The sequence below is a fragment of the Orcinus orca genome, chromosome 7, assembly GCF_937001465.1.
Source record: "Orcinus orca chromosome 7, mOrcOrc1.1, whole genome shotgun sequence".
Lineage (NCBI taxonomy): Eukaryota > Metazoa > Chordata > Mammalia > Artiodactyla > Delphinidae > Orcinus > Orcinus orca.
Genome location: NC_064565.1, coordinates 119812625 through 119835149, shown reverse-complemented (window position 1 = coordinate 119835149; position 22525 = coordinate 119812625). Strand labels below are relative to the sequence as shown.

At 58.1% G+C, this 22525-nt stretch overlaps 1 protein-coding gene across 3 annotated transcripts in view; it reads right to left on the bottom strand.

The window, feature by feature from the left end:
- Positions 1-4295: 4295 nt before the first annotated feature.
- Positions 4296-22525, bottom strand: part of GPR35 (G protein-coupled receptor 35) — a 33108-nt gene continuing 14878 nt past the window's right edge. For 2 of the 3 annotated variants that reach the window (XM_033423905.2, XM_004262532.4), the window contains exon 2: positions 4296-5575. In XM_033423905.2, the coding sequence (XP_033279796.1) occupies positions 4648-5565 (918 nt within the window). In that variant the 5' untranslated portion in view covers positions 5566-5575 and the 3' untranslated portion in view covers positions 4296-4647. Of the gene's footprint in view, positions 5576-18498; positions 19210-22525 lie in introns of those variants that run through there. The other variant, XM_012532571.3, reaches the window with a different exon arrangement.

Here is a 22525-nt window from a genome sequence, read left to right as displayed (position 1 = left end):
TCGGGAGTTGATTAGGTCACGACAGTGGAGCTCGGGGACAGGATTAGAGCCCTTATGAAAGAGATGCCGGGGAGCTCCCGCATCCCTTCCACCATGTGAGGACCCAGCAGAAGACGGTGGTCTGGGAACCAGGAGCCTGCCCCACCAGAACCCGGCCACGCCGGCACCCGGACCAAGTGGGCACTGATGTCGGGGCTCCGCTTACAAACCACCCAGCCTGTGGTGTTCCGCTGCAGCGCCCCACCGCCCGGCAGACTGGGACAGTCCTACAGGAAGGAGTTAGGGCCGAGGGACAGTGGCAGGCAGGACAGACCCATGACCCGAGCTGCCTGTGTGCCCCGCTGGGTCTCTGTTGAGCATGCCATCCTCACCCTGTCGGTCTCCGTCGCAGTGCAGAATTCACATTCCCTTCGTAAATTAACTTAAAACCTTAAGCAGAGCTGGACACAGCTGCGTAGTGAGAGGCAGGTGAGGGGGAAGGCAAAGCCCCGGCCCTCCTCCCCCTCCCCACCAGCGCCGGGAGCCGCCCCCCAGCTCTTTTCCTGGAGCCTGAACAGTCTTTGAGGACGGAAGAGGGGTTGCACCAGAGGGCCCCAGCCCTACGGGGCGCGGAACCTCCTAGAAAAGGAGGGGAGGGGGCGGGGCGGGGCGCTAAGGGGCGGGGTCCTGGGCATGGGCCGGGCCTGGCGCCGAGGGGCGGAACCTGGAGCGGCGGGGGACGTGGGCGGCTCCGGTGGCCTGGCCCCGCCCCCATCACCGAAGCTCCGCCCCCGCCCGGCAGAGCTGTCCTGTCCAGCCTGTCCCTGCCCCGTGCGGGGCGCAGGGCTGGGACCAGCAAGTTGAGCATCGTCAAGGACAGCGATTCTGGCCTCCAGTCCAGTGTGTGAGGCGCAAAGACTACAGAACCGGTGGGGGTTCTGCAGGGGTGGGGGTGGGGTCCGGGGTGTCCTTGAGAAGAGACAGAACTTAGCGTGACCCTTGGGCAACCCCGCCCCGCTGTTCTCCAGAGAGCACCCTCCTGGTTACAGAGGGTCACTCCGCTGCCTCTGCCTGCTGCCTGCTTCCTCCGGCCCTCACACCCCTCCGCACTGGAACCAGGACACCGGACTCCTGGGGGCACCCTTTCTTCCTCCTTAGCCACGCCCCTCTAGCGTGTCCCACTGAGTCCCATGTTGCCCCTCATCACGGTCGGAGCCCTCATCCTGGCCAACCTCTGCCCTTGCCACCCTGGCCCTGGCCAGCCCTCCCTTGGACGCCCCAGCGCAGCACGAGGAGAGGCCCGCACGAAGAGCGCCTCCGGCTCCTCTGACGCAAACCCTCCCCCACCTTCAGAGCACCCGTGGAGCCCGCATCCCCCTGCAAGGCCCCATGATCCTATCTGGCCCACTTCCCAGCTTCTCTCCTCCCCGCTCCCTCCATGCGAGGCCTCAGAACGCAGCCCTTGAGGCTCCGGGGTGCACGTTTTGGGGTCCAGTACCTGTCACAGGGCTGGTTTTATCTCCACTTGCTGATGAATAAGTCAACTCGGGTCTGGCCCTCCGGGGGTCACTCGCAGCTCAGGGTTGTCTTCCAAGGCGCTGCCTCTTCACGATGACATGGCGGTGCCCCCTTCAGGAACCCCCTCCCCACCCACCGGTGGTCAGGATTGGACCCCGTGGGGCGGACTTCATGCCCTGCAGTTTCCAGAGGGGGCGATGCCGGGCCAGGGCCACACCTCCTTCTGCCAGCCAGCTGCCACTCTGGCCAGCAGGCAGCCCCGAGAGGAGACGGGGGCAGGGGCTGTGGCCGTGCTCTTGGCACCCCGAGAAGCTCTGCACTTGATCCAAGGACAGGATGGCTGCTCTTGACGTCCTCGGCCCTGGAGCAGCGGCCAAGGGCACTGATGCCGCCACCAGCCTTGGCTACATAAACGGCCTCTCTGAGGAGCCTGCTGACGGGCCATCTGAAGCGTCCCTGGGCCTGGGCCCAGAGCAGTGCGCCCAGGGGCCAGAGGTACTCACCACCTCACCAGAGCAAGTGCGGGAGGGGGCAGGTGAACTGCTGCTGGCGGGCAGCGTGGCCAGGGCCTCCAGGTGAGCCTGGACCTCCTGGCAGCGGAAGACCCCGGGGCCAGGCCATGGGTGGGGCACCTGCATGGGCAGACGGGGGTTTACCAGCAGGCCACGCTGACCACCCTGCAGGTGCAGGGCCCTGCTGCTTTGTTTCAGTGCCAAGAAGTCTGTCTCCCTCAGGTTGAGGCTGGTGGCCAGGCAGGAAAGCAGCTCTGGCCTGGGACTGCCCTGCCTGCGGCCTGTCCGCCCTCATTCTGCATGAACAAATCTCCCTGTGTGGCTGGGGAGGCCAACGAGGGGCCTGGGCCTCCCGATCCTTCTTCCAGTCACCTGGCCACCTGAGGTTCAGGGGAACCCACCGCTACTGCCCGGCCCCGGTTTGGGGGTTCCGGGCTCTAGCACGAGTCCTCAGGACGGTCGCCTTCCTGGGCTTCTTAGTGCAGGTGTTTGTGCTGATCCAGTCATTTGGTTCCACGCCAGGCCCTCTGGCCCCAGTGGAGTGGACACATCCTGAGATCCATGACGATCTGGGCATCGCAGGGTCCCCCGGAGCTTCCCCTCAGGCTGCGCTGAAATGACGCACCTGCTCCTGTAGGTGTTGACCTAGGAGACACTGCAGGACCTCGCACGGGCGGCCTCCCGGCCCTGGGGGCAGGATCCGTCCAGCTCAGCAGCAGCGGGCGGTCACCACCACCTGGTTGACCAGGTGATGCAGGTCTCTGTCAACCTACGCCGACAGTGGCAGAACACACAGTGTGCCGGGCCGCTGAGGGCAGACCCAGCGCCATGAGGAGGCAGATGGAGACACTGGTCACCACCTGGACAGGACACTCCTGCCCGTACTGCAGCCATTGGAGTCGTTCCCGGGGGCAGCGGCCACAGGCGCCGAGGCCAACGGCCTGGAGCGGGCGGGGGAGACGGTGGGAGCTTCAGCGGGTCAGGGGCCAGCACTGCCCCAGCTGGGTTGAGCTTCACCTGGGCCAGGGAGGGAGATGCCGCCGCCTTTCTCTTCCCCCTCCCCCAGCCCCTCCATCTTTCTCTCCCTCTCTCCCGCCGACTTCCAGTGCCAGCCCCAGGGCTCCCGAACAAGCTGGGTCAGGGTGCCGCTCCCTGAACCTCAGGGGGTTCCACCAAGGCCCCCTCCAGCCTGTGGACCCGCCACCTCCCCTACCCTGCCCCGTGGGACGAGGGGCCCCAGCCCCTGGCCTTGTGCCTGGGCATGGACTGTGGCATCCTTCCAGGCAGGGGGCTCTGTGGGGGGTCCTTTCTGGGCCTCTCCACCCAAGGCTTCTGCTCAGCCCAGCACCTTTGCCGGTCCGCACCTCCGCCCGGTTACCCTGTCTGCCCAGGCCACGTGGCCCCTTGTAAGTTCCATCCTCCTGCGGCCCTAGGCGTGGGGTCCCCAGACTCCTGTGGCAGGCAGAGCTGGCCCCTGGCCCTTCTTCAAGAATCCAGGACCCCCACCCGCTCTCGGGGACCCTCTGAGGGACCAGAAGGGCTCCCAGGCCAGCCCTTGGGGCTCCCGGTCTGCAGGAGAGCGTGAGGGCCTGGCGCCTCGGGGAGACCAGGCTGACCTGTCGTCTGTCTGTCTGTTAGTCCCTCGTCTCCGGCTCTGCCCTCGTGCTCCCTCCTCACCTTCCTCGGATGCCCCTTCTCGCTCTGCTCAACGTCTTCCTCAGTCTCGTCTCTGGCCGGGCCTTCTCTCCTGCTCTCCCTATCGCTCTCCCCCCGTTGCTTTCTGTCCCCCTGCTCCTTTCCTCCACACTTCCCACCCCCATTGCCTCTTGCCTTCTCGTCTGTCTCTCATTCTCTCCCATCTCTCACTTTTTCTCTATTCCAGAGATTGTCTCTGTCTCCAGGGCCTCCTCACGCCCCGGGCTGAGGCACGTGGGGCTCCTCCCACCTCTGGCCCTTACAGATGCTCGCTCGTGTCACCTGCCAGACACAGACGTCAACCGTCCCCTCCGCCCCTCCTTACACTTGGCCTGGGAGCTCAGGACCAGCTGCCTACACTCGGCACGGCCCGGGCCTGGGCCTGGCAAGGCAGATGAGAGCCAGCCCTCCAGGGCGGCCAGCGTGGCCCCTCCAGGAACTGCCAGACGGATGTGGAGTGTGGGCAGGGGTGGGAAGCAGGTGGCAGGGCCCGAGGAGAGCCCCCACGGGGAAAGCTCTAGAAAGTTACCTGGGAAGATGCCCCCAGGCCCCCACCTCCCGCCATGTGAGTGTGGGTGGCACACACAGAGCCTTGGTCGAGAGCTTTATTCCGGCCCCTGTGGGGCAGCAGCAGAAAGCTAGCCATCAGAGCTTCACAGCACCCAGGAGGCCCCACCCCCCGGCACCCCAGAGGTACCAGGCTCCGGGTGCAGCCCCACCCAGGGCCCCTGGCGTTGGCCTCGCTCAGGCCTCATCCTCCTGCCGTCTTCCCTGCCCCTCTTCGGCCCCAGGGCTAGGGGTGTCTCCTCCCCACGCTCCGTGCCTGGGCTGTTCTGCCCACCTGGGCCTCGTGAGAGCGCCCCCAGCCCAACCCCGGAGCTCCTTGTCACTGCTCACGAGTCCCCGCCTCGGCAGCACCGCCCAGGAGCCCGTGGCCCACCTCCTAGGCCAAGGTCACACACAGAGAGTCCTGGCTTTTGTGGGCCTTGGCTCTGGTGCGGAGGGCGGTCAGCGCAGATGCTTCCTGGAACTCCTTGGCCATGAAGTAGTAGCAGATGGCGTCCAGACAGCAGTTGGCGTCCGAGAGTCTGCTAGTGATCTGGAGGGCAAGACCGATGGCACAGGTGCGCAGGCCCATGGCCGCGCGCAGAGTCAGCACCACGTGGAAGGGCAGGAAGCAGACCACGAACACGGCCAGGTTTGCCAGGACCATGCGGGAGGCCTTCCGGGTGGCTTCCACCTGGACTGCGTCGGCGGCTGGCCTCTGGGCCAGGGCGGTCACCACCTGCAGAGAGCAGAAGACCAGCACGGCCAGCGGCAGGTAGAAGCCCAGCAGTGAGAAGACCACGGTGTAGGATTTCTGCCTGGAGCGGCTGGAGAAGCAGAAGCTGCCGTCCTGCATATCCAGGAACCAGCGAAGCACCAGGGAGCCCAGTACCAGCACCCAGAGCACGGCACACACGGCCACGGCCTGGCGTGGGGAGCGGAGCCCACGGGCTCGCAGTGGGTGCCGCACGGCCACGTAGCGGTCCACGGCGATGGCCATGACCAGGCTGATGCTCATGTACCTGTTGGCCAGGTAGATGCCCTGGGACAGCTGGCAGAGTGGCGAGTCTGTGCTGCTCTTCAGGAAGTGCAGAAAGAAGGGCAGGGCGCAGAGCAGGCAGAGGTCAGCCACGGCCAGGTTGGCCATGTAGACGCGGGTCTCCGTCCAGCGCAGCAGGCGGCAGCACAGCACCCACAGTGCCAGGCCGTTGAGCAGCAGACCCAGCACCAGGAGCCCGCCCGTGTAGATGAATAAGATGTACTTGACCGCCTGGGGCCCGGGGAGCTCCCTGGAGCTGCAGGTACTGTTGTTCATGGTCCTGGGGCTGCAGGAGGGGAGCAGGGTGTGAGGCGCGCAGGCCGCAGGCCGGGAGGGGAGCCCGGGCCCACCCACCTCCGGCCAGGGATGCAGGCGGTGAGCGCCCACCCCACAGTCAGGAGCCCCCAGTTCACCTTCCCAAAGAAGAAATCAAAAGGAGCTCTGAGGCACCCTCCAGGCCACCCCCACCTGCTGGATGGGTGGGGAAACCAAGGCCTTCAGAGGCCCGCGGGCCCAAGGTGCACGGTGAGCAGACCCAGGGCTGGACCCAGCTCCCCTCCCCTCTCCCGAGCCCCGTCTGCAGGGACCTGCCTGCCGCTGGGCAGAGAGCAAATCGGGAGCCCACCGTCCACCTCCAGTCCCAGCCACCCCAACTCTGCCAGCTCTCGGGTCCCAAGGACCCTCACTCTGCCAGCTCTTGGGATGGGGGGCCAGGGGGGCCAGCCTCGCCCCAGACCCAGTACCATTCTCACAGGGTGGGGGGACGCTCAGAGGCGACTCCAAGACAGGCTGAGGACAAAGCCCAGGGCCGCCTACTGCCCCCTCCACCCGCTCGGCAAACCCAGCTGCAGGTGGTGCCCGCGTCTGATCCACACCCGTACCTCGGTGGGCCGGCACCTGCCCCGCCTGGCCTTTCCTGGCTGCCGAGGTTCAGGACAGCAGGGTCTGTGGCTCAGTCAACCAGCTCTCCAGAAAACTCCAGAACTCCGTCTCCCTCCTCCCTCCTCCCTCCCTCCCCCCTCCCCCCTCCTCCCTCCCTCCCTCCCTCCTACCAGTGCTTTATCCTCTTCCTGAGGGCACAGTGGCTGGGGCCACCCCAGGCGCCAGCCTCCCTCCCTCCCTCCCTCCCTCCCTCCGAGACCCTCCCCAGCTCTCTGCCCTGAGGTCCCACTTAGATTGGCCTGAGGCCACCCTGGGGTCAGGAGTCCCCTTGAGCTCCCTACAGCCAGGGCCATGAGGGCAGCCCTGCTCCTCCGGGTGCAGACCCGTGGCTCAGAGCCGGCCTTAGGGTGGCCCTGGGCGTCGTACACCCTGTCATCAGAAGCACGCACGTGGCCTCACCCTCCGTGCCTCTCGCTCCCCTGGACATGCTCCGTGACACAGCCCAGGGCTGCTGGGATCAGCTCAACAGGGTGGAGGTGGGCGGGGTCAGCGCTCTGACATTCGGGGCCGGGGCAGATGGTGCAAAGGTCAGGCTCTGGCTTCACCTTGAGCCGGGCAGCACCCGGGGGTGCTGGTGTCAAACGTGCGGGACCACGGAGCACGCATGCGTGAGCGGCACACGCCCACCAGACCCCCTCCCATCCCCCCACCTTTGTTTCTCTGGCTGGAAGGGCCTGGAGGGGTGGGACGGGAGTGGCCTTCCTTCCCCCATGGGCACAGGCCCTGTTGGGGGCTCGCTGACCTTTAGGTGAGGTAGGGAAGGGGGTTCAGTCCACTCAGGGGAGGGCCCGCAGCCAGGTTGGTGTGTTCTGCTCCGCCGGCCCCCTCCCCACACAGGAAGGGAAGAGGCCTGGAGCCCGCGGCTGCAGTGTCAGGTTCACTGGTGTCCGGCATGCGGGCGCCCACTTCCTCAGCCACGGCCCCCTGGGAGCCTCCAGGCCACAGGCCACTAGGGAGGCAGGAGCTCAGACTGTAGCCAGAGCAGAAGTCTTCCACCAGTTACCCCCATTCCACCTCTGCTGAATTATCAACGGCACATTTGCCAGAAATTACATTGTCATGGGCCCTTTCACCGTGTATGAAATCTCTACAGCCCCTGAGGAGCCTCTCTCCTCGTTTTCGCAGGGTTCTGCTTGTTCTCGCCCTGTTCTGAGCGACACTCTGCACAGGTTCTGTGACCCCCAGACCCACGCAGGCAGTCTCCTCAGACCCCGGAACCCACTGGAACAACTGCTGGGATCCTCCCTTCCCGTCCGCCTGCCCTGCTGGCCGCAGCCAGGCCAGCTGCGTGTGGCACCCCCAGCCCAGAGCCCGCGGAGCCTACCGGGAATGTCCCCTGATTCTGCAGGCCCAGCTGCCACAGGGGGTCCTCCGTGCCTCTCCCCACCCGAGCTGGGTCCAGGGCCTGCCCCTCGCTACTCGGGCCAGTGGTGCCGCACCCGTGGGTGGCTGCTGTCTCTTCTGGATCACCCGCAGCCCAGGGCACTGCCTGGGCGGGAGAAGAGGAGGCAGGCCTGTCCCCTCCCTTGATGCCCTCCACGCAGACGGCTGCCTAGGGTCTGGGCCCCGGTGCACACACCCCGGGGCGTATAACTTTCAGTGTAGCCTCAGTGTGGCCCAATATTTTGTGCAGGAAAGTTAAAAATCTAACTGCAGTCTTTCAGTTTTCCCTTTTATAATAAAACAAACCGTCAGGGAGAAGGACACCAACTTTGCAAGCGTCTCAAGGTGCACTCGAGGCTCTGAGGAAATGCCTTGCTCGCGGCGCCTCATCTCCGTCCTTTAGGGTGAAAAAGGTTTGGGGAGTCGAGTCTCAAGGTCCAGCTCAAACAGCTTGGGGTCCCCGGAAGGCATGGCAACCAGTTGAGGCCCCTGCCTGTGCCAGGCGAGGGCGTGGGGCCCTCTGTGGAGAACAGGGGCCCCAGCTGGCCTCCTGCTTGGATGTACGGACCTGTCACCTCCACTGCGCAGCCACTGCCCTGTGGCGGCTACGGCCCCTTGCAGCACGGCCGGTGCTCAGGCTGCTTGGCTGTCAGGGGCCCTCTGCCCGTTCCTGCTGGGGGAGGCTGGCCCGAGGGGTAGGAGGACGTCAGAGGTGTCGCTTCCTGCTCCAGGGGTGACAGTGAGATCAGTCGGCCTCCCCTGCAAGACGTAGGAAGGCACCCTCTGATTATGCACTGAAATACCTTTGCTGTCACCTGGAGATAAGTCTGGTCATGTTTGGGAGGTCCGAGCACAGCGCAGCCTCCCGCCAGCCCTCCCTGCTGGCCCCCCAAGGAACCCCACAGACTCCCTGAATGGGATCTGGGGCAGAGAGTGGGCGCAGACCCCCGTTGCCTGGGCACCATAGCGACCTCTGGAGCTGGGACCCCACTTTAGAAATAGCCCAGGATCCAGGACAAGTTTCACAAAGCAGCGCTCACTGTGCTAGGAAAACCCCACTCAGATGCCTCCTCCTCCAGCTTCAGATGCTTGTCTCCACCCACGGATACATTTCAGAGACTTAATGAGGTGGGAGCCCAGGCCCTGGGAGACACCCTAAGTTCCTCTGCACTGCTGTCCACGCTCTGCCCCCTTTCTAGACCATCACCTCCCGCAGATCTCCTCCATCAGGACACTCTGCTGAGGTTCAAAACCCTATCCCAGCTCCCACCTGCTGAGACCCGCATGCCAGCCCCCACCTGCTGAGACCCCATTCCAGCCCTCACCTGCTGAGACCCCATCCCAGCCCTCATTCCGCTCTGAGACCCCTGGCCCCAGGGGTGCTGGCCTGCTGGCACTGAGCTGCCAAAGCCTACGCAGGTGCTACCTGATGGGGGTGGTGGGGAAGCAGGGCTGAGGTGAGCCGGTCCCCCTGACTGTACGCCTCCTTCAAGCCGGCAGGCGGTGGGCAGGCTGATGACAGCAGAGTCGGGGGTGACATGGCTCCCCACCACCTGCACCAGCCCCACCCCAGGGCTGCCTGGGGGAGTTTCTGGGAGAGGAAGTGGGGTGCCAGAGGCCGCCTGTGTCAACACCTCCAGAGGAGCGGTGTGCTTGCTAAGACAGCACTCGCTCTGGAGACGGCCCGAGCTAGCAAGTCTAGACCACCAGGCGGCGCGGAGGCACCCTCTCTCCCATCGTCTCTGGCCTCTCTGGATGGCGCTGAGCCTTTCCCAGGGCTGAGCCCCGTGGCTGCGGTCGGTGCCCGCACGCCACCCCGGCACGCTGGCAGGAAGGCCCTGCACCTTCGCACGCACTACACCCACGCTGACGCTGACGGGGTGACCGCGGACACATGGGGGCTTCCTGCAGCTCTGCTCCAGCCGCAGGCTCGTCCCTCCCCTCCACCAGCTGCACCTCGTCACACCCACCTCCTCAGGGGCCTTCTTTCCAGACCATCCCTTCCCCTGGTCTAGAGTGTTCTCCTCCCCCGCTCCGCCAGGCCCTCCCGGGGCGTTCTCTTCTCCCCACTCTGAGCTCAGGGCTGGGACACCCTGCTCAAAGGGTTACTCCCGCCCCCTGCAGAGCCCACCTCCGGGCTACACAGCCCTCCGCTTGGGTCCCGCAGCACCTGGCCTCAGCACTTCTCTCTGCACAGACTGCCAGGGGCTGGAAGAGCTCCGACCCCAGCCCTGCCCATCTCCACAGGCAGAAACTGAGGCCCGAGAAGGGGAGTGGCTGGCCCAGGCCTCCTAAGCCTGCAGAGACCCTGCCCAGAGGCCCCTGAGGAGGGCCCGGGCTCCACCCTCCAGACCCAGGCCTGAGGGTCCCGCCGTGGTCTCCTCCCCTGCCTTGCCTGCTCTCTGCCCGTCCCCCGACCCCCAGTCTCCCCAGCCTCCTCCCCCGGCCCCTCCCTAGCCCCCCACCCTGCCTGGCGTCCTCCACAGGGCTTCCCCTGAATGTCTACTGTGTCCTTGTTCTGGGACCCCACCCACTCTTGCGCATAGTAGGGCCTCAACAAATCCCGTTCACCGGTCAGCAGGGGCCCCAACCGGAGAATCCAACCGGGTGGCCAGCGCCAAGGAACAAGCAGATTCTTGGCCCATAGCGGGCACGCTGTAAACGGGAGTGGCCGCAGGCTCAGAACCCTGTCGGCCTGGAGTGGGATGGAGCATCTCTCCCCACCTCCCTGCCCCACGGCCCTTCTGTCTACTGGCCCTTCGGCCAGCTCCCTCCCAGTGGAGGGAGCTGGGGCTGCTCAGGGGAGGGCCGGGTCCTTTCCTCAAGTCCCACTGGATCCCCGGGGCTCCGGGAGGCCTGGCCCATTCTCACTGCCGGCTGGTCTCAAAACCATAAAGGACCCTCCTCAGAGAAGGACCGGGAAGGACCCCACTGCTGGCACCCACCGTGGAGCCCCCCGCGCCTCGTCCCAGCACCCTCCTCTCCAGCTTTGCACGTGCTAGGGAGCCCACGTGGCAGGCCCGTGGGTGGTGGCGGTCCAGGCGCACGTCTGAAGGAGGGTCTCTCCTGCCCCTTCCTCCCGGCCCCCCACCCCTCCGAACGTTTGGGGTTTGAGAGAAAAAGGCTGCTGGCAACAGCTGCAGCTGGGAGATATGCATCACTACCCACCCTATCTAGGTGAGCCTCCCTTCGAGGGACATGCCCCCCGGAGGCGGAGTCACTCCAGCGTAGGCTCTGGACGTGGCCCAGGGCCCCTACCGCACCGCCACCCGGGAACCTCACTGCTTCCCGGGCCCCAGCTTCCTCACCTCGGGTGGCAGCGAGGCCCCTGCCGTCAGGGTCAAAGAGGGGACAAAGCCCTGAGAGTGGGGGATTCAGGACCCTGGCCAAGAAAGAGGACAAAGGACCCTGAGGACACCCAGGTGGGGTGTCCTGAGCCGGGCAGTGTGGCCCCTGGCCAAGGGCCTTGACCCACCCAGGCTGTCCTCCCCAGGCTACATACACTCTGTGTCCACTCCGACCTCACTCTACACTACGGTCTGCCCCTCTTCTGTGCCCACCGTCGCCACCCCACGCGTGGGCAAGCGTGCTGGACATGGCTGGCAGGGGGCGGGGGCGGGGGCCATGGCCAGGTGGGCGTACCCAGCACGGGGCAGCGTGCAGTCATATCGCGAGGCTTCACAGAGGGCAGGTCAGGACCTGGAGGCTTCTTGAAGGAGGAGGCCCTGGAGCTGGACCTGGGAGGTGGGAGGAGCGGAGAGGGGGAGGGGCTTCCTGGAAGATGGAAGCGCGACGCCTGCCTCGACTCCGGGACACAAGGCTGGAGATGAGCCACAGCCTCTCTTGCACGATCCCCGGCGCAGCTGGGCGGACGGGGCAGCTGGACTGCCCGCAGGGGGATGTGGCCGTTGGCGCAGGCGGAGGGGGACCCCGCGCAGCAGGCACCTCCAGAGCCTGGCGGGCCGCGGAGGCTGGTGAGCCTGGCGGCCGTGGAGGCTGGTGAGCCTGGCGGGCCGCGGAGGCTGGTCTTCCATCTCCCACCACCCTGCCTTTAATATAGTGTACGCTGACTCCTTGTTCTCGTGGATTCTGCATTATCTCTGGTGTATTGAAATATCGTACCGAAGGAGCCTTTATCTTGATTACTGACTTCTGTGGGGCCTCGTAGATGTGCCGGGCCGAGGCCTCACTTGCCTCACCCTGGCCCAGGCGCCTGGCCGGGATGGCGTGGGCCCGTGGGCCCGTGGGCCCTGGCCTCAGCCTTGGGCCTGGCATCCCTGCGAGGCTGAGAGAGGAGGCGTGGGCTTCTGTCACGGCAGGTACTTTCTGTTCCCCTCTTCTCGGAAACCAGGCCTGGGAAACATCCCTCCCGCCTCCCGCTGGTTTGGCCAAAAGCCAGCCTGGGGGCCCTGTCATCTGCCCCTGCTCTCACCGTAGTGGGGCAAGGCGGGGGTGACTGCAGGACGCCACGCGGGGAGTGGAGGAGGATGGGAGCACACCCCTCAGGAAACTGCGGGCGATGGGGACACGGCTCGGGGGAGGAAGAGGATCCCCCTCGCCCTCCTCCCGCTGGCCGGCAGCCCTGCCCTGGGCCGCCCGCTCTTCCTCCCAGTCCCTTCAGCCTTGTCCCGGGTCCTCACGCCAGCCACTCGAGCTCCCGCTCAACACTGCCCCCGCACCCTGAACCGCTGCCGGCCCTGTTCGCACTGGGCGGGCTGCTTCTCCCCCGCAGGCCCTGGGCCCTGGGTGCCCCCTGAGCCATCAGACCAGCCTCAGCTCCCCAGAGGAAGGCCGGGAGAGGCAGGGGACAGACCCTTCCGGTCCGGGCTGCCCCCTCGCCCCCTCCTCTCCGGCACCGTCCCCCCGTCCCCTCACCCAGCAGCCGCTGGCCTCTAGGAGCCCCTCTCTGCTGGGTCTGCCTCCCACCCCCCGGCCTGGCTCTTCCCAGCCTCACTCCCTTTGTCTCCCTGCAGGTTGGTCGGTCTCTCTCTCTCTCTCTCTCTCTCAGGGGCAATGGATGAGCCCAGGTCCCCGGCTCTGCCCACAGCCTCACAGCCCCTCAGGGCACCCGGCGGTGGGATCCACAGACCAGAGGCACGGCCAGATGGGGCCTCGCAGGCCCAACTGCCCGCCACCTGGGGAGAGCCACCTGCGGAAGGCATCCTTCTGTGACTGGACGTTGGGAATCGGCCAGCAAGGGGACGAGGCCAGGAATCAGCCCTCTGTCCTCGGGCGCCTTCCTGGCACCTTGGCTGGCCTCCTGTCTGCTGGAAGCGCACTCAAGTGTCACTGGCTGGGGTGACACAGTGGCTGGAATTGGACAGGAGCCGGGGAGTTGATCCTCATGGGGCAGGAGACCTGGGGTTCTCTGTACTAGACTCCCTACCTTGATATACAGCTGAGCTTCCCGTAATAAAAAGTTTATAAAAATAGAGACACAGGTGCGTGGCTGGGGAAGGGTCTGCGTTAGGTGGGCAGATGAGGTGGCTGGTCAGCAAGGGCACGTGGAACGGGAGGGGCTGCCTGCCCGAGTCCAGCTCTTCGGCCCGAGGTGCCCTCAACCCAAGACTTGCCCTGTGCCAAGCCTGACGCTCACCCGGCCGCCAGCGCAGGGCCTCGGGCACGACCCACGACTCATCTCCGTGCACTGCCCGCTGGCCGGGGGCACACGCGGCAGCCGGCAGCTCTGCCACCCGCCTCCCTCCTAGACCCCACCTCCTGCCTGCCAGCCCCGCCTGGCTCAGTGGCAGATGCCACCACGGCCAGCAGGGGCCCTCCCGCGGAAGGCCTCCAGCCCCTGCCCCTGCGGCTGCCACCTCTGTCCTTCCACAAAGCCACTACGTGGCCTCTGAGGCCCGCCCTGCTCACCCTGCCCCCCGTTCGCTCATTCGTTCACCCACTCAGCAAATGTGGCTGAGCGGGGAAGGGTGTGGGCAGGAGGGCAGGGGGTGCCAGAGCCCCGGCAGCCGCCCTCAGGGCCTGGCTGTGCCGCAGACAGGGGACAGGGAGGCCAGCTCCCACGGGCCACCTTTGGACGCCCACTGTGTCACCCGCACGGGCTCGTGTTTCCCCCTCAAACGGTGGAGTCAGTGGGACGCAGCCAGAGAGGGAGAGCACCGGGCTTGGAAACACCAGGGAGGACGTGGCGGCCACTCCGCCTGCCTGCCCTCGGCCTCTGGCCTCCACTGCCACCCGGTCCCCATCCGGCCACGGAGCCCACGGGGGGCCGGCTCTGAGCGGCCCAAGGATGGCTGCCCTGTTTCCAGGAACGAGCAGGCACATCCGGGGCGGGGAGCCTGTGGTCCTCTGGTCAGACAGCCAGCGCGGCAGATGCTCTCCAGGCTCTGGAATGTCCCTCCGTCTGTGACCACCACACAGGCCAGGGGCCCGGCAGACAGAGGCCATGGGTCCCGGGCACGCACTCTGGTGCCCTGGGACGGGCATCCCTGGCGTCCGGCCGTCCCGGCGCCACTACTCTCTCACTGCAAGCTCCCCCACCCAGTCCCCCTCGTAAACCCCTGGTGCCCCCAGACAGACCCCGCTTCCGCCCTCCTATGCTCTGCAGCCCCTTCCTACCCCCGTGCTCCCTTCGCCCTGGGACCCCTTGGCGCCCAACAGAGGCCAAGCCAGGGATGTCCAGTCCTCTCCCAGCTGGCTGAGGGCAGGGGCGCCTGACGGCCCATCGGGCCTCCTCTGGGGCGGCTCCCAGGCCGCCTGCTCCGTCACCTGCCCTGAACCCCGGGACCCCTCCCGCAGGGGCGGTTGGTGGGCCATGGTGCTGCTCCAACCGCAGGTTCCTGCCTGCTCCAGGGTCTCCTTCCCCTTTCTCTGCCCAGGGTTTCTCTGCCTGGAAGGCAGCTGCTGGCCCCATGACAGCCCCCCCTGGGACTCCATGTCCCCGGGCGGCCCTCCAGAGCCAGCATCCCACCTGGTCTCGGGCTTCCCTTCCCAGCAGAGATGGCCATCCCGGCCCGCGCCGCCCCACCCGGGCATCCCCTGCCCACTCTCCGCCCTCCTTCCTCACCAGGTGGCCAGTCCCCTGCAGGGGCCCCCACTGCCCAACAGCAGCTCCCAGGCCCTGCTCCCGGCGACGACCTTGGGCTGGGGAGTCCAATGGGCAGAGAGCAACCCAAGTGTGTGCCCAGCACACATCATCCTTGCCTTAAAGTCAGCAGCTGGATTCAGAGCAGGAGGGGGCGCGTCTCCCTTGAAAGGCTCCTGTCTCTCCACGAGGGGTTTCCCCCTTCCCCCCTTCCCTAAGAGCAGCCGGCCTTTAGCTCAGGCTGGTTTCAGCCAGTCTGTCTGGGGCGAGCCCAACTTAACAAGCACCCCACCCACCTATGCACATGTATGTATACACACATGCATGTACATACACGTGCACGCACACACATGCACACACACATACATAGACACACAGACGCAACCACAGGCACAGATACATGTCTACACATATATGTATACATGCACACACACCACAGCAGTTCAGGGCGGATTCATGGGCCCTACCCTCGCACCTGCTCACCCTCACCTGGGCCACCAACCTCTGCTCTTACCTCCCCCACCTGCCCGTTCTGGGCCCCTTGCAGCAGGCCTGCCACCCCATCCACCAGCTGTTCGTTTCCCCCCACTATCTGCTGAGGGCCCTCTGGCAGCCCCTGAGCCAAGCAGCTGGTCTCCTGCTTGAGGTCAGGGTCAGTCTGCACAGCCCCATGTGGTGGGGCTGCACTTCCAGGAAGTCAGTACTGGGGCAGACTGGTCAGACTGCAGGGCTGTGGAAAGCTGCTGGGGCTGCTCCTGTTTAGATAAGCGGCCAGGAGAGGGGTGGGGCGTGCGGAACGTGCCCCGGCGGGGGCGGGGGGGGGGGTCGCTGGCTGCAAGAGCAGCTTCCGGAGCAGGACAGAGCACTACACAACTCGTGAGACCCGTCCCCAGGGAAGTGCTGCTGGCCGAGAGGATGGGCCCCTTGTCGGCCATGGTGCTGCGATGCTCCCCCCGCTGCACTTCTCCCTCTGGAGAAGCCTGGCCTGGGTCTGGCTGACTGCTTGCCTCCCCTGGGGGCCCAGCCCTCTGCAGAGCCTGGCTAGAGGACAGTAAGTGCCTCAGGCCCATACGTTCTCCCAAAAGACAAAAGACGTCTGCACGCACAGTGTCTGCTTCTCCCAACCCCTCCTTGCTCCGCCACTGGGATTTGGGACCCACCATGGTCAGCACATAGAGGCATCCTCCCTGAGGGCCCTCTGGCTGCCATGTCGTAGACCCAGCAGGCCCTGGCAGACCACCTTGTTCCATCTCCCAGCAGCACTGTGCAGAGGTGAACTATCCCTAGTTCTTTACTTTTAAAATGTTTTAATGAAACGTTAACTAGGTCTAATGCACACCAGGTACCTGTGCACAGGTAAGGGGGAGGCCCTCAGATGGCCTCTGAGGCCCCCTTGCATGCTGTCTGGATCTGGCCGCAGGACCCAGGGCACAGGCTAACTGCTGGGCCACTGCCCTTCTGGCTCTGAGACGGTGGTGCACTCGCCTTATTTTGCTCTTTCCTCTCTGGCTTCTCCTCTCACATCCCTGTTGTTCTCCATCTGGGTCCCTAACTTGGGGTTTGCTGGGGTTTGGTCCTGGGCCCTTTCTTGCCCCATCACACACTCTCCATACAGATTCACCCAGTCCTGTTGATTCAAGAATCACCCCTATCCCCTGACCCCTCTGCCAGCTCCAGCCCAGACCTCTGGACCACACATGGACTGTCCACAAGGCAACTTCTCTTGGACATATAACAAGCACTTTAAGCGCAACTTGACCAGAACTGACCACATCATCAAGCCCCTTCATCATACCCCCATGCTGTAATCTTCCTTCAGAGTTCCCCATCTCAGAGAATGATCCCTCTTGTGGCCCAGGCCAGATATTTGAGTGTCATTCTTAACACACAAATTTCCACTCCCTCCTACATCTAATCAGTCATTGATAAGTTAAATATGCAGATTGTAAGCACAATAGCAATCATTGAAAAGATAAAACAGGGAGGCATAATAAATAAACCAACGGAGGACATAAATGGAATATGAAACAAAGTACTCAATCCAAAAGTGGGAGGAAAAGAGACAAAGAATAGATGAGATAAATAGAAAACAATAGCAAGATGGTAGATCTAGCCCAACCATATCAATAATCACATTAAATATAACTGGTCTAAACACTCCAATTAAAAGGCAAAGATTATCAAACTGATTAAAAATGCAAGAAGTGACAGTATACTCTCTAAATGATATACACTTTAAACAAATAGATAGATTAAAAGCAAAAAATGAAAACAAAGTGAAAGAATGGAAGAAGATGTAAAATGAAAACACTAATCATAAGAAATTTGGGATGGCTGTATTGATATCTACGTAGACTTCAATACAGGGACTCTTACTGGAGATAAAAAGATGACACTTCATATTGATAAAAGGATCAACTCAGAAGAATAAATAGACAAATCCACACTTATGATAGGTTATTTTGACACTCCTCTCTCAGTAACTGAGAAAAAAATTATTAAGGATACAGTAGACTTGAACAACATCAATCGACTTGCCCACACTGATGTCCACAGAGCAGCATACCCAACAAGAGCAGAATACCCATTCTTTTCAAGTACACATGAATAGTCTCCAAAATAGGCTATATACTGGGCCAGAAAGCAAGTCTCAAAACAATTAAGAGGATTTAAATCATATAGAATATGTTCTTCAAATACAACACAACTAAATGAGAAATCAGTAGCAGAAGATATAAGCTATCTAAAGAATGCCCAAATATTTGGAAATTAAGCAACATAAGTATAACAAACTCAAGGTTAAATAGGTAATCAAAGGGAAATCAGAAAATATTTTGAACTAATTGATATGAAAACACAACTTATCAATATTTGTGAGATAAAGCTAATGCAGTGTTTAGAGAAAAACTTGTAGCTTTAAGTGCTGATACTGGGAAAGAGAAAAGGCCTAAAATCATTCATCTAAGATTTCACTTTGGGAAGCTATAAAACAACAACAACAACAAACTAAACCCAAGTAAGTAGAAGAAAGGAAATAAGAAAAGGTAAAAGTAATAGAAAAATTACAACAGAGAAAAATCAATAAAATGGAAGTTGGTTCTTTGAAAAGATCAATGAAGCTGGTAAACGTCTGGCTAAACTGATCAAGAAAAAAAAATCCAGACAAAGGATCATTCACTCCTTGATCAGCTGGAGGCAATGGAACTCAGACTGGATACAAAGAGACTGACTTTAAATCCCAGCGCTTGCTACTTACTAGCTGTGGCCAGATGATCTCTGTGTTCCTCTTTATCCTTTTTGTAAAACACACATAATACAAGATTATGTATTGGAGCCTGAATCAAGATGGCAGAGTAGAAGGACGTGCTCTTACTCTCTCTTGCAAAAAAAACCAGAATCACAACTAACTGCTGAACAGTCATTGACAGGAAGACACTGGAACTCACCAAAAAAGATACCCCACATCCGAAGACAAAGGAGAAGCCACAATGAGAAGGTAGGAGGGGTGCAATCCAATAAAATCAAATCCTATAACTGCTGGTTGGTTGGCTCACAAACTGGAGAACACTTATACCACAGAAGTCCACCCACTGGAGTGAAGGTTCTGAGCCCCACATCAGGTTTCCCAACCTAGGGCTAGGGCAATGAGAGGAGGAATTCCTAGAGAATCAGACTTTGAAGTCTAGTGGGATTTGATTGCAGGACTCTGACAGGACTGGGGGAAACAGAGACTCCACTCTTGGAGGGCGCACACAAAGTAGTGTGCACATTGGGACCCAGGGGAGGGACCCAGGGGAAGGGCCCAGGGGAAGTGACCCCACGGAAGACTGAACCAGACCTACCTTCCAGTGTTGGAGGGTCTCCTGCAGAGGCAGTGGGTGGCTGTGGGTCACCATGAGGACAAGGACACTGGCAGCAGAAGTTCTGGGAAGTACTCCTTGGCGTGAGCCCTTCCAGAGTCCACCACTAGCCCCACCAAAGCGCCCAGGTAGGCTCAGGGTTGGATCGCCTCAGGCCAAACAACCAACAGGGAGGGAACCCAGCCCTACCCATCAGCAGTCAAGTGAATTAAAGTTTTACTGAGCTCTGCCCACCACCAGTCCCTCCCAGCAGGAAACTTGCACAAGCCTCTTAGATTGCCTCATTCACCAGAAGGCAGACAGCAGAAGCAAGAAGAACTACAATCCTGCAGCCTGTGGAACAAAAACCACATTCACAGAAAGATAAACAAGATGAAAAGGCAGAGGACTTTGTACCAGATGAAGGAACAAGATAAAACCCCAGAAAAACAACTAAATGAAGTGGAGATAGGCAACCTTCCAGAAAAAGAATTCAGAATAATGATAGTGAAGATGATCCAGGACCTTGGAAAAAGGATGGAGACAAAGATCAAGAAGATGTAAGAAATGTTTAACAAAGACCTAGAAGAATTAAAGAACAAACAAACAGATGAATAATACAATAACTGAAATGAAAACTACACTAGAAGGAATCAATAGCAGAATATCTGAGGCAGAAGAATGGGTAAGTGACCTGGAAGACAGAATGGTGGAATTCACTACCGCAGAACAGAATAAAGCAAAAAGAATGAAAAGAAATGAAGACAGCCTAAGAGATCTCTGGGACAACATTAAACGCAACAACATTCACATTATAGGGGTCTCAGAAGAAGACAGAGAGAAAGGACCCGAGAAAATATTTGAAGAGATTATGGTTGAAAACTTCCCTAACATGGGAAAGGAAATAGCCACCCAAGTCCAGGAAGCGCAGAGAGTCCCATACAGGATAAACCCAAGGAGAAACACGCCGAGACACATAATAATCAAATTGGCAAAAATTAAAGGCAAAGAAAAATTATTGAAAGCAGCAAGGGAAAAACAACAAATAACATACAAGGGAACTCCCATAAGGTTAACAGCTGATTTCTCAGCAGAAACTCTACAAGCCGGAAGGGAGTGACATGATATACTTAAAGTGATGGACACGAAGAACCTACAACCAAGATTACTCTACCCGGCAAGGATCTCATTCAGATTCTATGGAGAAATCAAAAGCTTTACAGACAATCAAAAGCTAAGAGAATTCAGCACCACCAAACCAGCTCTACAACAAATGCTAAAGGAACTTCTCTAAGTGGGAAACACAAGAGAAGAAAAGGACCTACAAAAACAAACCCAAAACAATTAAGAAAATGGTCATAGGAACATACATATGGATAATTACCTTAAACGTGAATGGATTAAAAGCTCCAACCAAAAGACACAGGCTTGCTGAATAGATACAAAAACAAGACCAATATATATGCTGTCTACAGGAGACCCCCTTCAGACCTAGGGACACATACAGACTGAAAGTGAGGGGATGGAAAAAGATATTCCAGGCAAATGGAAATCAAAAGAAAGCTGGAGTAGCAGTACTCATATCAGATAAAATAGACTTTAAAATAAAGAATGTTACAAGAGACAAGGAAGGACACTACATAATGATCAAGGGATCAATCCAAGAAGAAGATATAACAATTATAAATATATATGCACTCAACACAGGAGCACCTCAATGCATAAGGCAACTGCTAACAGCTATAAAAGAGGAAATCAACAGTAACACAATAATAGTGGGGGACTTTAACACCTCACTTACACCAACGGACAGATCATCCAAAATGAAAATAAACAAGGAAACAGAAGCTTTAAATGACAAAATAGACCAGATAGATTTAATTAATATTTATAGGACATTCCATCCAAAAACAGCAGATTACACTTTCTTCTCAAGTGTGCACGGAACATTCTCCAGGATAGATCACGTCTTGGGTCACAAGTCAAGCCTCAGTAAATTTAAGAAAATTGAAATCACATTAAGCATCTTTTCTGACCACAACGCTATGAGATTAGAAATCAATTACAGGGAAGAAAATGTAAAAAACACAAACACATGGAGGCTAAACAATACGTTACTAAATAACCAAGAGATCACTGAAGAAATCAAAGAGGAAATCAAAAAATACCTAGAGACAAATGACAATGAAAACACGACGATCCAAAATCTATGGGATGCAGCAAAAGCAGTTCTAAGAGGGAAGTTTATAGCCATACAGTCCTACCTCAAGAAACAAGAAAAATCTCAAATAAACAATCTAACCTTACACCTAAAGGAACTAGAGAAAGGAGAACAAACAAAACCCAAAGTTAGCAGAAGGAAAGAAGTCATAAAGATCAGAGCAGAAATAAATGAAATAGTAGCAAAGAAAACAATAGCAAAGATCAATAAAACTAAAAGGTGGTTCTTTGAGAAGATAAACAAAATTGATAAACCATTAGCCAGACTCATCAAGAAAAAGAGGGAGAAGACTCAAATCAATAAGATTAGAAATGAAAAAGGAGAAGTTACAACAGACACCGCAGAAATACAGAGCATCCTAAGAGACTACTACAAGCAACTCTATGCCAATAAAATGGACAACCTGGAAGAAATGGACAAATTCTTAGAAAGGTATAAACTTCCAAGACTGAACCAGGAAGAAATAGAAAATATGAACAGACCAATCACAAGTAATGGAATTGAAACTGTGAGTAAAAATCTTCCGACAAACAAAAGTCCAGGACCAGATGGCTTTACAGGTGAATTCTATCAAACATTTAGAGAAGAGCTAACACCCACCCTTCTCAAACTCTTCCAAAAAATTGCGGAGGAAGGAACTCTCCCAAACTCATTCTATGAGGCCACCCATCACCCTGATACCAAAACTAAAGATACTACATAAAAAGAAAACTACAGGCCAACATCACTGATGAATATAGATGCAAAAATCCTCAACAAAATACTAGCAAACAGAATCCAAAAACACATTAAAAGGATCATACACCATGATCAAGTGGGGTTTATCCCAGGGATGCAAGGATTCTTCAATATATGCAAATCAATCAATGTGATACACCATATTAACAAATTGAAGAAGAAAAACCATATAATCATCTCAATAGATGCAGAAAAATCTTTTGACAAAATTCAACACCCATTTATGATAAAAACTCTCCAGAAAGTGGGCATAGAGGGAACTTACCTCAACATAATAAAGGCCATATATGGCAAACCCACAGCAAACATTATTCTCAATGGTGAAAATCTGAAAGCATTTCCTCTAAGATCAGGAACAAGACAAGGATGTCCACTCTCGCCACTATTATTCAACATAGTTTTGGAAGTCCTAGCCACAGCAGTCAAAGAAGAAAAAGAAATAAAAGGAATACAAATTGGAAAAGAAGAAGTAAAACTGTCACTGTTTGCAGATGACATGATACTATACCTAGAGATTCCTAAAGATGCCACCAGAAAACTACTAGAGCTAATCAATGAATTTGGTAAAGTTGCAGGATACGAAATTAACGCACAGAAATCCCTTGCTTTCCTATATACTAATGATGAAAAATCTGAAAGAGAAATTAAGGAAACACTCCCATTTACCATTGCAACAAAAAGAATAAAATACCTAGGAATAAACCTATCTAGGGAGACAAAAGACGGGTATGCAGAAAACTATAAGACACTGATGAAAGAAATTAAAGATGATACCAACAGATGGAGAGATATACCATATTCTTGGATTGGAAGAATCAATATTATGAAAATGACTATACTACCCAAAGAAATCTACAGATTCAATGCAATCCCTATCAACTTACCAATGGCATTTTTTACAGAACTAGAACAAAAAATCTTAAAATTTGTATGGAGACACAAAAGACCCTGAATAGCCAAAGCAGTCTTGAGGGAAAAAAACGGACCTGGAGGAATCAGAGTCCCTGACTTCAAACTATACTATAAAGCTACGGTAATCAAGACAATATGGTACTGGCACAAAAACAGAAA